At 34.8% G+C, this 16784-nt stretch overlaps 1 protein-coding gene across 2 annotated transcripts in view; it reads left to right on the top strand.

The window, feature by feature from the left end:
• Positions 1-12068, top strand: part of LOC131146633 (DNA mismatch repair protein MSH2) — a 28812-nt gene extending 16744 nt beyond the window's left edge. For both annotated transcript variants that reach the window (XM_058096343.1, XM_058096344.1), the window contains exons 12-13: positions 9460-9612; positions 11239-12068. In XM_058096343.1, coding sequence (XP_057952326.1) covers positions 9460-9612; positions 11239-11439 — 354 coding nt within the window. In that variant the 3' untranslated portion in view covers positions 11440-12068. The remainder of the gene's footprint in view (positions 1-9459; positions 9613-11238) is intronic.
• Positions 12069-16784: the final 4716 nt, after the last annotated feature.

The following is a 16784-nucleotide window of genomic DNA, read 5'->3' as shown; positions in this document are numbered from 1 at the left end:
TTAAATAGTTTGGTTTCAGTTCACATTTTCTAGTGAACCAAAACTTCAGTTCAGTTAACTGAACCATGCCTAACCCTAGCCATGAGCACATCACTCCAAAAAACTTTTTGGACATTCATTTAGTACAACAGTGTATGAGTGACCTGAAGAATATGCTTGTTTTTCCATTTTGCAATTATATTTTTTTGTGGAATGTGGGCACAAGAGGACTGATGGATCATTCTAGAATTAGTCATATAGGTAGTGAATTGGATACTGAAGTACTCCTTATCATAATCACTATGAAGATTTTGAGTGACATATCAAATTGAGACTTCATTTGAGAACAAAAGACATAAGAGATATTAAACAACTTGGAATGATCTTTCATTAAATATAACCAAATCATCTTGGAGTAGTTATCAACAAATGTTACAAAGTACTGAAATCTAAACTTTGATGTGAAATGACTAGGACCCTAAATATTGGAATGGACTAGCGTGAAAGGACTAACGACTTGTTTGTCAACTCATGAAGCAAAGGGAACACGATGATGTATTTCCAGTTGAGAACACTCACACTTAAGATTAGACATAGAACTCAGTGTAGGAACTGATTTTTTCAACTTGTCTAAGGACAGATGACCAAGGCATCAATGGATTAGGAGTGGTGTAGTTGCGGCTGTCTAGGCAATGGGAGGAGAAATCAACTCAAAGTAGTAATGCTCATGAACTTCACATCTTGTGCCAATTGTCTTCCTTGTCTTCAAATCCTAAATAACCACAAAATTAGGAAAGAAATTGAAGGAACAATTTAGTTACTTTGTAAGCTTACTAATTGGGATGAGATTGAAAGGGGATTTAGGAATGTATACAAAAGAAGAAAAAGAGGTGGAAGGAGTAGGATTTATTGTTCCTATCCCTTCAATTGCAATAGTGAACCCATCAACAAAGGTAACTTGAGGCAGATTTTTTAGGATATTGGAGAGCAGAAAAGAACTAGTGGGGGAAGATACCAAATGACATATAGACTGTAGGATAACCTTTTTGGGCAAAAGATGCAATGTGATAAGGTGTTTGTTGAGACGATTGATACATGGAAACCTTGAATACCCCTCCTCTAATATAGTCATAGTACATGGTTCACTCAAACATGTGACTAACGAGGGAACCATTCTTTTGGGAATTGCAAACTCCATCCCAACATTAACAAACTTAGACCAATGATAAAAAGAATAGTTGCTGGAACAATCAAAACAATCACGAACAAGGTGATCCACCATAAATGAGTCATGAATAAATCAGTAGAAGGCTACCACAGCACCAAGAAACTTAGACACAGCCCCAAGAAACCAACACACAGCATTGGAACAATTGGACAGGTGAACCACCAAAACTACCATGGACAAATGGTACAAACATACATGACACTGCCACAACCTCACAAAAACAGCTTATGAACATCACCATTGCTCCATGAGAGTCACCAATAGCCTTCGCTAACCTGAACCATAACTAATGGATCACCACAAGTGCATGGCCAAAACAAAGATTGGATCTTTGAGCAAAACACATGCCCAACAACTTGACCAAAAGGAATTAGAACATCGAATCAAAAACACTGCAAATCCTACTGTTTCAGACCCAATAAACTCAATAATTATTGACAAAAAGCTTCAAGAAGCATCAAACAACCATTCCTCGAGTATTGCCACATAAGCAATTTTTAAAAAGTTAGATCTTTGGACAAAAAAAACATCATGAAAAACTCAATTAATATGTTTATAGAGGGATTCGAGCACTGTTGGATGAATTCAGGCCAAAAGCATGCCTGAAAGTAGCTTTACACAGCGGCGTGTGGGGTTGGCCTTGGCAACCTTCAACCAGCGTGTGAGGGAGCGTGGCGCACAGTCTAGAAGTGGGATTTCAGTGGGGCGGGGGCAGATAGGTAGTGTCTGTGGGTGACCATTGGTAATGTCTCCATCTTTTGGAATTTGCAAAATCCATCCCAACATTCCCCTCTTTCTCTAAACTAAACTAGTTAGAATGGAACTCATAGAAAAGTTAAGAAAGCTCCAGCTCTGAGTCTTGAGCCACTCTTTCCAATTTAACATTCTTGAAAGTTCCTTTGTGGTGTTAAAAACAAGATAATAAATCCAATGCCACCAAAAATACAATTTGGAAAATAGAGCTTTATAGTTGTCCTTCACATTTTCTATCTTTTTCCAGAATTTATTCTTCCCCATTTCCCACTGTAAATTCCATTTGAAGGTACGCCTCTTCCCATCCTTGTCCCATCCACTTCAATACACTCATTCCATATGGTTCTTTAACCTCTTTAGTGGTCTACCCATTCCTATTAAGTCCATATTTGTTTTTCAATGACTTTCCACCATAGGTGCTCATTTTCCTCCATGAAATGCCAATTCCATTTCCCAAGGAAGGTTTTATTGAAGGGAATAAGATCTTTAACCTCCACTCTCCTTGAGAAATATGTGGTTTAAATATACTCCTACTTATTAAATGGTATTTAATGCCCTCTCTCCCATTCCCAAAGAAACCTCTTTTGAAAATTTGTTTCAGCCTCCTAGCTATTGAACAAGGAATTGGGGTAAGTCTTCCCTCCCTTTGACACATTTTTCATGTGTAAATTTTTTTTTCTCAAATTTCTCTAAAATGGGAACCCCCAAAAGAATTTCTCTAAGAAGTTTCCTCCAAGAGGTAGCCAAATAAATTGAAGGAAGATTCCCCTCCTTGCACCTTAAAATATCAGCCAACAAATTGCCATCCATACGGTGCCTAATTAGGATCAACCATGGTTTTAAATAGTGCTTGTGATGTGTCACGCTCCCACATTGGATGTGTATTAGGGAGATCTTGAGCTTATAAGGATGATTTTAGCTCCAATTATGTGAGACGCCTTTTATGGGACAAACCTATGAGGCCAGTGGGCCAAAGTGGATGATACCTCATCGGAGTTGGACCCAATATCGTTACATTTGGTATCAGAGTCATCTTGGGGGTGCTATCATGTGGGTGGATCTTACATAGAGGTGTAAACCACTCTGATGAGGGCATCAAAGATTGGATGGAAGAGCACGTCATGGTCCTACATCTGATGTGTGCTAGGGATATCTTGGGCTTATAAGGATGATTTGAGCTCCAATTATGTGAGGCACATTTTATATGACAACCTGTGAGGCTAGTGGACCAAAACGGACAATACCTCGTAGGAGTTGGACCCAAGATCGTTACATGATGGTATGTAATGAATTTTTGGCAGCCACCCCAAGTTTCTGACAATTATCTCGTTTAGCCCTTTTTAAGCATAAGTTGCTGTCATTGGACCATGGTTCGAAATCGCGATTATGGGTAATGTCGCGTAACGGTCATAGGTGTCGCGGGTGTTACGTAACGGGAAGCGGTCATGAATTTGCTTCACGCATGCACAACCATGCCAAAATTGAACAATAAGCATGAAATCCATTAATAGATTACTTTTAATGAATTTTGATTGCTTTTATTCAACCTACCAATGCTTTTTAATAGGCATTATGATTTTTATATTAATTTTAGTGCATTGTTTACAAGAAAAGTCATTTTTTTAATAGTTTGCACTATTTTAATGGGTTAAAAATGTTGAAATGTAATTAAAATGAAGAATCAATTAATTAGAGACATAAAATTACTAAAAATGAGTCAATACTTAATATGCACATACATGAATTTGAAAAAAATGATTGGTATCAATAGTTGAATACATAAGTACAATAGTACAATATAGCATATGTCACCACCAAAAAGAATGATGTGGTGGGTCTTCATAATCTTCATTTCTATCTTGAGATTGGGATTGGGAATTATCTCCCCATCCTTGTGGGAATATATAGCAGAATAAACTCATGTTCACATTATTTCGTTGTTGCTCTTGAAAATCTATTGGTGGTGAAAATCCAACTGATATAGGAGGTGCATAATCTCCTCCTTGACCATATTTTGAATAATGTCCATAAGTTGGAGTTGGGGCTGACTCTGGGTATGTGTGTAAGAAGACTCACTAGATCTTGATCCTAGATGAGGCGCATAATATTAATTGTAGTGTTGAGGTCGTGGATATGCTTGATAAGATCCATATGATTGTGATGATGAATCATTTAAACCAAAGTCTCCAAAACTACAGACCACACCATATGAGTTTCAGCTGAATCATGCTCTCAGTGTTGGTGACTTCTTCTACTTTGTCTACCATGACTCCCACTAGGGTCATCACTAGTAGCACTCCTTTTGGGTTGTGAAGTTTGGTACTCTGGAGGAATACCCAAGTCATAATTTTTGGGTATATCATGTAGTCCATAATGACTAGGAGGATATGTATCCCCTACAAATGATGTCCTTGTATCATACCCATAATCATATTCTGCACCGCCACCACCACCATCACCCCCAGCCCTAGTCCCAGCACCACTAGGCCCACTACCACCATCATCATCACTTGGTAAGCTCAAAACCAAGATTATCATCACTTTGTATACGTTCAAGACTTGAACTTGAATCATGTACATTTATTGGTGGTTGATTACCTCCTTTTGCAGTACCACCAACCTCTTCATCTAACCAATTTGAGTTGTCCTGATCATCGAGTGATGGTACCTCTCTCTCTTGTAACCATGGACTCAAAGGATCATCTTCTTAAAAAATATAGTCCAAATTGATAGGGTTAAAACTATCTTCAATGTCCTGTTGGCTTCTTCTCATTGTATGTCTCAACTTTAACCTCATGTTGTAATGTATGAAAACAAGTTTTTGTAATTTCATGTGCTTTTGTCTATTTCTTGTTTTCGTATGGATGAGGCTAAAGGTGCTCCAATTACGCTCACAATTCGAAGTTGATGTGGTCTGACTAAGAACTCTGATTGCTATTTTTTGTAGCTTAGGAGCACATGCCATAATGAATCCACCATTTGACTACATAAATAATTGAAGAAAAACACATGTCAAAATAATGTATTTTTGAAAAGTCAAATTTGAACATAAAAATGGCAAAATAGATCCATTCATCCATTATTTAGCTACATTTATCAGGATTTGTTTGTTTCACTGTCCTTTGAGCCAATGGAGTTCTAAGTGTCTCCTGCCTATCTCAATATAGCAACAACTAAAAAATGAGGATTGTGAAGTATAATTAATTAATTAAATATACATTATAGAAAGTATGACAAAATATTAAAATAATTCATTATTCAGCAGAACCAATACTTGATTAATAGCCCGAATTTTAGTGCCTATATCGGGTACTAGCTTGGTTATCACTTCTTTAACCTCATCCATAACTTCTTTAGGAACTTTAGAAGAGGGTGAGACACCATAAAGAAATTAGGGGTTCCAATAATATCCTAAAATTAAATTTACAAATATATTGATCAAATAGTGTATCAGTGTTTTAACTTTTAATTCAACTACACATGATTTAAAAGTTGAAATAATAAGAAATTGTATTTTATTTACACTTACCAACTGCATGTAAGTCTTGATGCAGTTGAAAATTCCACCGATTATCAATAATTTTCCAGTAATCTTTGTAGAATCGGCACTCTTTTTGAATTGCCAACTTTGCCCTATCAATTGCCTCATATATGAAACCCATAGTTGGTGTTTCATCACCATCAACCAACTTAAAAACTTTCGCTAAGGGTTCCTTTAATTATATCAGAGGTCTTTTGCCAAAACTCTTTCCCTAAGATAATCTTTTTCACATCATATGCTGGGCCAAACTTTGCCATCTTAAACCTTGAGTTTTTCCAAGCATCAGATGTGAACATTTCTCTCATTGCTTGTTTATGCCTAACAATGGACTTCAAGGCAATAAAGTTGGTGACAAATCGAGTTATGGCAGGATGAAGCAATTCTCTATTATTTTTGAATTTTTCTTGAAATTCATTGTCCACATGTGGTTGTAAATAAAATAGGTTATTATTTTTGCATTTTCTAAGACCTTCACATTGCTTTTCTTATCAATGTCTTCAAGAATAAGGTCTATGCAATGAGCTGTACATGCTGTCCAGTAGAGATTGAGCCTCTTTTGCATTAATAATTTCCCTGCCGCCTTCATTGCATTTTCAGTTACTACTTGGACAACATTTTTCTCTCCAATTTCTTCAACCACCTCGTCTACTAGTTAGAAATTAAAGTGCAGATTTAACAATTACTATTACTTAATTAAAAACATGCAAGTCATCAAGTAGCTCAAGTCAATTAAAATTAGAAAATTACTTGAAATAATATTTAGCTGTTTGGCTCGGCATATCAAAGGCATCAACTGATTAGTGGAAAACAGTGCTTCTATTGCAATAAACTAACAAGTTTATTATGTGTTTTTTTATGAGCCCGAACCAAACATCACACATTGTGGTTACACCTATCTCCTTCCAAATGCCAGTGAAAGAAGATATATAATTTTTCCTTTCCTGATACTTTTGTTCTAGATATATTTCAATGACCTCATAGGGTGATGGGCCCTTCACTCCTTTTCTAACATTTGTAGCAACATTAAGCATCGATTGCATAAATGGAGAGTCAGCTACGCTCACTACAATTCGATTATAAATTTGGAATTTGCCCATTGCGTTCAAAATTTTGGTATTTATTTTTGGTTGCTTGACACTCCTACTTCTTTCTAGAGTAAGATCCATTGCTTTTAATTTAGCTTTAGGGGCATTAGGATTAATTCATTGTCGTCCATTGCCTCCAGCTTCTCAAACACTTTGTGAACAAGCTCTACCAAAACCACCGGCACTGCCATTACCAGAGCCACCGCCCTGTTCATAATAATTACCACTTCCACTGGTTCTTGCCCTAAATCTTTGCCTCTCTTCCCATTCTTGTTGTGCTCGTATGTTTTCTTGTCAAGCAAATCTCATTGTTTCCTCATTTGAATCTCTTCATCGCTCAAATTTTCAAAATCTCCTCTAATTTGAGCTTCTACTTCTTCTTGCCTTTTTTGTTTGTCTTTCTTCTTCTCTGCATATTGTTGTAGATGTTTCATCATTTCTTCCCTCACCTGCGTGGTTACACTTGGACACGAAGACACCTGACCTTTTTTATGTGTCAAGTGTTGTTTCAATTGTGTAATTCCTCATTTAATTGTTTTTCCGCATAATAGACATAAGACAACATGTCTACTACCTTCCATTGGAGTAGAAAAATGCAACCAATGTCTTCACTAGGTCGCTCTTCACTTTCTATTTTATCACGTGGCATCTTGGTGCTTGATTATATGACTTCTACACAAGTAAAAATAAAAAGTTATGGTCCTTATACAATAAATTAAGAATAAAATGGTGCATAATTAATTAATTAGTTAATTACATAAATGATGGATTAAATTTAAACTTTAAGTTGCTAACTATAAAAAATTTTAGTTGATTTATACATATATAATACAATAATTTATATTACAATTTACAATTTAAACATCCTAGGAGGATTGATCTTCACCCTTGTAGAAAAGGCACAATCTATCTCTAAGAAAAGGCTTGAGATTGCTTGAAATAGCTGACTTGAATGGACCTCCTCATGATCCTTTTAGCATTCCTCGTGATCCTTTTAGCATTTTTTGAAAATTGAAGTTATTGACCTTCAACTGTAAAGCATCTTTGCCTTTCGTCCATGGCAATTCTCGCCGCTGACGTCCTTTTCCCACTGGGGATTCGCTGCATCACGGCGGACACTGATGCACCTTGTGCCTGAGCCCCACCTCCTCACCACCATCAAGATCGCTCAAGCCATAAGATCTACTAGAATGGTTGGTCAGTACCTAGACATTAAGGGCCTGCTAGAATCTGTTGAGTTCATGCAGGAGAAGAAGTTCGGGGAGATGGGTGAGCACTCCACTGAGTGCAGCGAGCTGAGCTAGAGAAAGGAAGGAAGAGAGAAAGGGTAGGATTGGTGATCTATCAGGCTACTTAGGGATATGATTGTGGAATAAAATAATTTGACCAGGGACATTTTTGACTTTAAGAAAGAAAGAGTAAGGAATGGAATGCTCGTTCTAATGGAGAGGTGGAGTGTCTATTCCTTTCATAAAAAGAATGCTCTTTCCTAGGGAATTTCCATTCTCATGTTATCCTATATAACCAAACAAAGGAAAAGAATTGGGATAAGAATTACAATTCCAACCAAACATGCTGTAGGAGTTTTAATCCATAATATATTTGTGTAAAATGAACCAAGAAAATTTTGCCTAGTCATTATTCTCTGTTTATGTGATTTTTATTAATAAGTTTGTGTTACTTGTCTATAACCCAGTGCTTGCAATTACTTTTAGGAACAAGAAAAATCTGATTCTCCTTTTCTTTAAAAATTGTGATTGCACTAATGATGGGCAGCAAGAAGGCTAGTTTTGATAAGTACAAAAGATTGTGTAGCTGTGGTTCTAATAGTCATGGTTTTCAAACCTGGACTGGATGGTTCGACCCAGTTCAACTGGAACCAGTCACCAGGCTGATCTTGTCAATACCCCAGAAACGAAAATTGGGCGAATCAGTGTTGACCTGGTCCAAACCAGCATGAACCTGTCTGAACGAGGTTCAAAGATGGGTCAACCTGACCCTTAAAAAAAAAAAAAGGAATAATGATGGGGAAGGTGGGAGTACAGTGGCTTCAACCCATGACCTCTTCCTTGAACATGCTCCTCCATTGCCACCATGTTGATTGAAGTGTTTTGTCCCTTAACAGGTTAAATAATATAGATAGATAGCTAGAAACACATGCACAAAGCATCATGCCCACATAATTATGTAACAATAAAATATTATAACAATAAAGTAGTAAATTAGAATAAGTAATAAAAGTTTGAACAATATTTTTTGGAAAATAAGAAAAAGTAATACAACTTTATTTAGATGATTATTTGAATTTTTTTTTGTTTTAATTAGCTAAAAAAGTACTTTACTGAATGCTTTTATAATTTTATATATATATGGGATTAGTGTGATATTATTTTCTAATATAGATTATACAAATAACTAAATACATATAAATAAATAAAATATTATAATGTCATGTTGACATCACCTGTTCAACCCACCGGTCCAACCAGTTTGACCAACCCAATGACTTTATCAGGTCTTTCACCAGTCTGGGTTTCAAAACCATGCTAGCAATCATTTACAATTTGACATATTCCAATATTGAAGAGCATGTGAAATACTTCTGCAAGTTGATTATTCCTTAGAACTGCATCACTTTATGCTTGATGTTTGAATGATGTATTTCTGGATTGTTGCATGCATTACTCTAAAAATCTATTGTATTGATACCCATTTTGCACATAGTTTGGTGGAGACCACATTTTATAAGAATAATAGGATTGAAAGATTCCAATTTCTAAATTTACTCTACGAAGCCTGTTATATTTTTACTTGATGTTTTATATTTTAATTAATGTGCTCACTAATAGCCCTTACCTGATCACACTTTCCAGGTTGAGCCAGGGGCTTGTGATCAAAGTTTTGGTATTCATGTTGCAGAATTTGCAAATTTTCCCGACAGTGTTGTTGTTCTTGCCAGAAAAAAGGCCAATGAGTTGGAAGATTTCTCTCCTATGGCACTGATTTCAGATGATGTTACAAAAGAGGTCTATTCTTTAATGATCTATACATATGCTCATGAGATGACAAAAGATAATTGTGTTGCCTCTTATTGTGGAAATATTTTTGCTCCTAGATGATAATAATAAATACGTGCATTTATGAAAAATGATGGAGGTCATACAAGTCAATACATTGAGGTCAACACAATCTAGAAAAAAATATATATAGAAATGTCAACTGTTATACTGCTGCAGTTGGTCCATTGAATGCACATGTATCAACTGCAAACATTCAGGTCAATAAACTGTCATTATAGTAAGTGATCCAAATATAGTATTTGACTTTTTTGTTAAGGTGAATTCCATGTTAAATAATTTTTCATGAAGTTTTTTATTTCAAGCACAGCATTATGTATTTGTGCAAATCTTTCTACTTGTAACAAACTTAATTCCATTTATCATTTTAGCAAAATGATTTATTGATGAAGTTAAACATCATCTTTATTATCAGACATTTGCTCCACTTCAAATTTTAGTTGAGATCAAAAGTTTTTGTGGTGTTCTTAAGGGTGAAATTGACTCCTGTGGTCCTATTTATTGATAGGTAGTTTGTGCATGCAGCCTGTTTGACCTTGTTAGCTGTTTAAATTGCATTTTCATATTCTTTTAATAATTGTTTTGAAAGAATGAGTTTATATTATTATTGTAGAGCTTGGGTTTGGTTGCTGATAATGATTCTGATTGACTTGGCTTTCTGATAGCCGTAAGTCAATTTAGCACTTTTGCATTTGTGAGGAAGAAACATAAAACCAACCAACATATGAAAATATTCACTGCTGCATGGTGAACCTGACTGTCGAGATCAGTGATTAGAGATTATAGTTGGTAATGCTTTTGGGGAAATGTAGCCAGCTCATGTGGCTGATGCAACAGGGAAGATCTTTGATTATATTGATAAGACATGTGTCATGAGTCCTAGATGCTAATTGCACTTCAAGACATGGAATTATAGTGAGAAGAGAATTAAAATTCTCTTGCTCCATAGCTCTTTTGTAGTGATATGAACTTTTATAGGGTGAAATGATGAGAATTTATCAAGCATCCTTGGAAACTTTGAAGGTAACCAAATGAAAGAATGTTACTAAAAGCTATAGAACATTGAGTGCAAGCTCCAGAAGTTTTAGATAAATTTTTGTGGTGCAAAGGTGTTACCTGTTCTCTTTTAATAAAAATGAAAGATTGTTACTGAAGGCTATAGAACATTGAATGCAAGCTCCAGAAGTTTTAGATAAATTTTTGTTGTGCAAAGGTGTTACCTGTTATTTTTTAGATTATGAGAATTTTCATTCCATGTGTTGATTAAAAATAAAATTAAAAACATAGACTGATGTTCCAAGATGAGGATTATTGTCAGTGATGCGGATGTGTTCCAGAAGAAGTTCTGACCTATTGGCAGCAATCAGCTGATCAAGCATCTTTGACAAAAATGAAAATCAGAGAATGCCTATATATTCTCAATACAAGGGAATTCAGATTGATGAAAAGCTATCAAATTGCTTGATTTTCATGTCTAGTTATGCATTTGAGCTGGAATGTCTTTTATCTTGCGATCTTTTCATCGTTAGTCTACTAAGTTGAAGGTATTTTGTTTCTGCAAATAATGATATACAGGTAGGGTCGAAACGGAAGAGAGAATTTGATTCCCATGACATGGCTAGAGGTGCTGCCAGGGCTCATCAATTCTTAAAAGAATTCTCTGAATTGCCATTAGAGTCAATTGACTTGAAGGAGGCTCTGCAGCAAGCGAGCAAGTTGAGGAATGACTTGGAGAAAGATGCAGTGAAGTGTAGCTGGCTCCAGCAGTTCCTATAGTTACTAGTTGAAATGCTGCCCTTAACCCACCTTTTTCTCTTTTACATCCACTGCTGTAAATTAATTGCTTCTCAACGGATTATTGGAAAATGGTACACCCAGGGAGGGAAAGTGCTCAACAAGTGCTGATTTTCCCACTGCCTATTCTGCCTATTCTGACATCTAAAATACAACTGAAGGCTTCAATTTCAGATGGCATTGGTTTGTCTTTTGGGCAGTTGGTACTGTTCGGCTTTGTTGCAGAGTTGCCAGTTGGTTTTACCTTTCTTCCTCCTGGTTTTTGAATTTGTTTAGAGCAAGGAAACCAGTCAGAGCTTCCCAATTTATGAATATTTATCACTTAAAATGTGTTATGTCTATGGGCCAAAGGTAGGTTGTGTGAAAATATCATGTTTGCGTAGCGTTTCTTTTATTTTGAACTAGTCTCCTGATATCTGATGGGTGTACAAATGTTGGAGAGGTTTTGTTAGAACTAGTTTGTGGAGATGGAGATTTGAGATGTTTCCTCGTCCCAGGAAAATGAGTCAGATCATTTTGCCTAATTATTAAAGTTAGGCGTTTTGTAATTTCAACAGCTTAATGTAATGATTTTGGTCCAACTTTAATGTTATATTGCCCATTTTAACTCATGGCTTTATGGTTTTGTTCAATAAAGTGTCTTATAAAGTTAAAATTTGAATCTATTTTTAAATGACAAAGATCTCAATACATACTCAAGTGGGACTCCCATCTAATTTCTAATGTGCCTATAATATCTACTTACATGGCAGTGCTAGAGGGTGGCTCGGGTAGCTTTTGAAGCAAATGTCATTATTTCAACAACTTTGGTGAGGCATGACTCGTTTTGGCCATTGGCTTTATGGTTTGGTTTTACAGGAGACTCAAGATTTTAAAGCTTAAGCCATATTTATATGGTCAAAACTTTTTTGGTGCGCAACCAATATAAAATCATAGTGTAAGATGAACCTGTGATCACTAAATTATACTCTAAAGTCATCATCGAAGATTCCTAACTTTAATTTTATACAATTTAGTCACTCACTCAGTCTAAGTATACAAGGTATTTTTGGAAACATGAATCTTGAGTTTCATATTTAAATTTAGAGAGTCCAGAATAGAATTTGAATTTCAATCAAAAACATACTATATTCCTAAACTCCAAATACATGAATACAAATTCCCCATCCACCCATGAATTTGAAACCTAATTCTTTGTAAATTCTTTTAAGACATTCGATTCTCTCCCAGCAAAGCTACTTCTACATGCCGCCATAGCCATTCCCGAAGCTCCTTCATCCAATTGCTGCTTTCGTCTCTCAAATCCGCTCCTGATCTCACCGGCCTTTATGCGCAAAGCTTACTCTTCCTATGCCATATATATATCCGAATTCAATCTGAAATCTCTGTACTTCTTCATTGTCTCAATTATTTCCACTCTTCCCCCAAACATAGTTAAGGCATTCACTGTCAATTTCCCAATCTTAGGCCACTTACTCAATTCTGTTCCACTTAATTCTCCTTTCATGGCTACATATCTTTCCGGCTAAGAAATGGAAAATCTTTCTCCGGTTACATGAAGCCAATTTTTAAGTTTTTGATAGCCAAGTTGTTCTGCGACTCCTCCATGGTCACATTCATGTGCAGGCACCCTAACATGCTCCAGTAGCATCCATTCTTTAATTTGAAATACATATATTTAAAAATTCATTGTTTGAATCAGAGCTCTCCACGGGCTTCTTAAATGTTGTAGTCTCTAATTTGAAAAAGAAAAATAAACAAACAAATAAACGAACTCTAAACACAATAAGGAGTCACAAAAATAAAACAGAAGTTTTCTAATAAAGAATTTGGAAGACTTATCACTTTCTCATTTTGTCTTTATTCCAACACCCAATGAGCTTATCAGTCAAATTTTGATGTTTGGGTTTGGGGCAGTATTTTAGTATAGAATATATTGTGTGTGTTTGGGACAGTATTTTAACTCCTCACTTGAATTTTTGGAATGGCCTGAAGACACTAGTGGTCCCGATAAAAATAAAAGGTTGTATACCTAAAAAAGGATGAGAAATTAATTCAGACTTTCCTTGATTTGCATAAATTATGAAAGAATCCATCACCTTTTTAGGCAATGAGTTATATAGGTCTAAGTAAATGGGTTAGTCATGCGATTGAAGATGCAATGGTTAGAGAATTAAGATTGAAGATCGATGATAAACTTTTGAAAATACAGTATCTAAGTATGATCAAGAAGCACGAGACAATAATAAAAATTGGTTCTAATCGCATGTTAACTAAGTTTTTCTTCACTGTTACTGATAATGAAAAGGAAGAACGAGTGAAAATCATTCTTAATTAGTTTTAGTTTTATTATGTGGATGTTAGCTTTATTTGACAAACTATTGAACTTCTTAATAGAGTAGAGCTTTTTAATTTTTGTATGCACTTAAACATGTGATATTGATATAATGAAAATGTTGGGATTTATTTTGTTTACTTTCTTTTTTTGAATTTTATGTGTATTACAAATGAATGCTTTAATTTTTTTCCTGTAGTTAAAAGTCATCTTTAAGAGAGTTTTTCTTTTTAAAAAAATTATTATATTTTTACATTTTAATGTATTTTTTAAAAATTAATGAGTATTCCATTTCATTATTAATTATTTATACCAAAGGTGGGAATGAAATGGAGAATGGGAGTGTTCATTTCATTCTAGTTTGATTCTATGTTTGTCTTTAAGCAGTGGAATGTTTATTATGCATTATAAGCTATTAATTATTAATAAAATATAATTAAATTCTTGAATTAATAAAAGGAATCATCTATAAATTTTAATTAATATTAAATTAACTAAAATTTTAATTTAATTATTAATAATATTTTTAACATAAATTAATGTGACAATCATATGTTATAAATGTATATTAATAATAAGATTATTGTTAATTAATAAATAACTTGATGAGAATCGACAAGCACCATTAAAGGATCCATTGCATGTTCGAGTTGAGCCTATCACTAGAGAGAGATCCAAGAAGATCAAAGAAACACTTCATGGGATGATTCAAGATATTTGGGCTTATTCAAAAATGGGGCACTCCAAGCTTGGCCGAAAAAAAAGATGAAGGCTTAATAAACTTAATTCAAGTTTTTGATAGAGTTGATCTTACTTAAATGCTATAATCTCCTTAATAATGGTGTGCTATTCAAATATGAGATTTTACTTTTTGACTTAAAACTTTACATTTAATTTGTAATTTTGTAAGACAACTTGTTTGGTTGCATATGCATGTCTTTGTCAGTTGTGTTATTATTAATTGTGTTAGGTTGAAAGTTGTTGTAATCTTGCAAAACAACTTGTTTGCTTGCATGTGCATGTCTTTGTAAGTTGTGTTATTATTAATTGTGTTAGACTGAGAGTTGTTAAGAGTTGTTGGAAGTTTTTAATGTTTTGTCTCCCAAGTTATGCCTATAAATAGTCTTCTCATTGTAAGAACAAAGACATGATGAAATAAAAATGTGAGGGTTTGTTTCTTCTTGATTCTATAGAGAACTTGTTAACTTACCAAGTAATTTTCCTTGTGACGTTCAAATTTTATACTTTCGATTCGTGATTTAATTACAATCACTGGGTTGAAGTTTGTTACTTTATACATTCGGTTCGTGATTTAATTATAATCATTGGGTCAAAGTTTGTTACTTTATACCTTCGGTTCGCGTTTAATTTATAAACATTGGGTCGGGGTTTTCTATCAAAAATTTGAATTTTAGCTTTCTTAAGTAAACATTCCAATATTGATTGTTGCGTTTCAATGCGTGTCAGTTGAGGTTCATATCATTTGGCAAGTATTCTAATATTGTTTGTTGGGTCTCAAAGCGTATCGATTGAGGTTCGCATCATTTGGTATGAGAGCTTAGGTGTTCCTTTCCTTAGGCAATAAAGTTGGAAAGAAAGAGTCCAAATGTGGTTTAATAGGGCTTCCAGGTTCTCTCAATTGGGTTCATTGATAAGTTTGATTCCTTGTTTAGTAGTTTGGTGGCTGTGGAGAAGGAGATGTATGACTAGAATGGGAGGAAAATTAGAGAGTAGTACTGATGTGTGGCTTTCCATTAAGTATTGGGTGGGGGTTTTAAGTAGGAACATGACAAAAATGGTTCAGTTAAAGGATGCAAATTTTCGGGTATTGTAGAATCTGGAAGTGCAAATTGTGAATAAAAGAATTAAAACTATGCAAAGTGTGAGATGGCCAAAACCGAGGCAAGGGAGGTTGAAACTAAATTTGGATAGGAGCAGCCTGGGGAACCCAAGGCCGGCGGGTGGTGGTGGCATCCTTAGAGACCATATAGGTTCATTTGTGTTTGGTTTTTCAAAATATTTTGATTCTTGTTCAAATAATGAAGCTGAATTGAGAGCTATGTTAGAGGGAATAAAGATTTGCAAACATTTGACATTTGGGCCATACCTGTATCGATATTGAATGTGATTCGAATATTGTAGTTAATTGGATAAGAGTCAGGAAGTGCTCCTTGTGGTATTTGTGGGATTTTTGGGAGCAGCTTATTGGTCTGTTGGAGGGAGTGGATTTTTCGATAAATCATTCGTATAGAGAAGGGAACAAAGTGGCAGACGCCTTGATTTGACAAGGTGCTATGGGGAGGAATAGTTTGTTTATAAATAGTAGTCAACTTCCTAGAATTAGCAATGGTATGTATAAATTGGAGAAGATGTGTACGGATTATATGAAGTATGTTTAGCTGATTTCCTTTTGGTTTTAGCTTATGCTTTATGTTGTATATCTTTTGTTTTGTTTTGTTGTGTGAGGATTGTTTTGTACGTCATGTTTTGTTTTGTTTTATTTTGTTTGGACTTGTAACCTGGTTTTTGGTTGGATGTTAGTGTTGTTTTTTAGGAGGTTTTTAACGTGTTGTCTTTTGTTATCTCTCATTGATTGTCTTGTAACCACGGTATTCTTTCGCCAAAAGTGAGGGGTTATTAATAAATAAATGGAGGTGTCGCCCTTCTGTTTTTTTTTAAAAAGAGAGAGCTTGGGTTCTAAAATCAAGTTTTCTATCCTTTTATATTTTGTTTCTTGTTAACATTCTATCTTGTTTTGTTTATGTTCATTATTCTTTGTTCTTATTTTGTAATGTGTACCAAGTGGAAAAAAAGAAAGGAGGCATCAGAAAGAAAAAAAAAAAAAAAGGAGACGTCAAAAAATGAAAATAAGGCAAAAAAAAAAAAAGAAGAAGGTGATATTGAAGCAATAGATATCATTTGGTACTTACCAAAGTTTTTTTTTTTTTTTTTTTTGAATCGTGACTTTTGTAGTTTCATTTCCCTAAAAAAT

This window comes from Malania oleifera, chromosome 13, assembly GCF_029873635.1.
Source record: "Malania oleifera isolate guangnan ecotype guangnan chromosome 13, ASM2987363v1, whole genome shotgun sequence".
Taxonomy (NCBI): domain Eukaryota; kingdom Viridiplantae; phylum Streptophyta; class Magnoliopsida; order Santalales; family Ximeniaceae; genus Malania; species Malania oleifera.
This window is presented reverse-complemented; position numbering and strand designations above follow the sequence as displayed.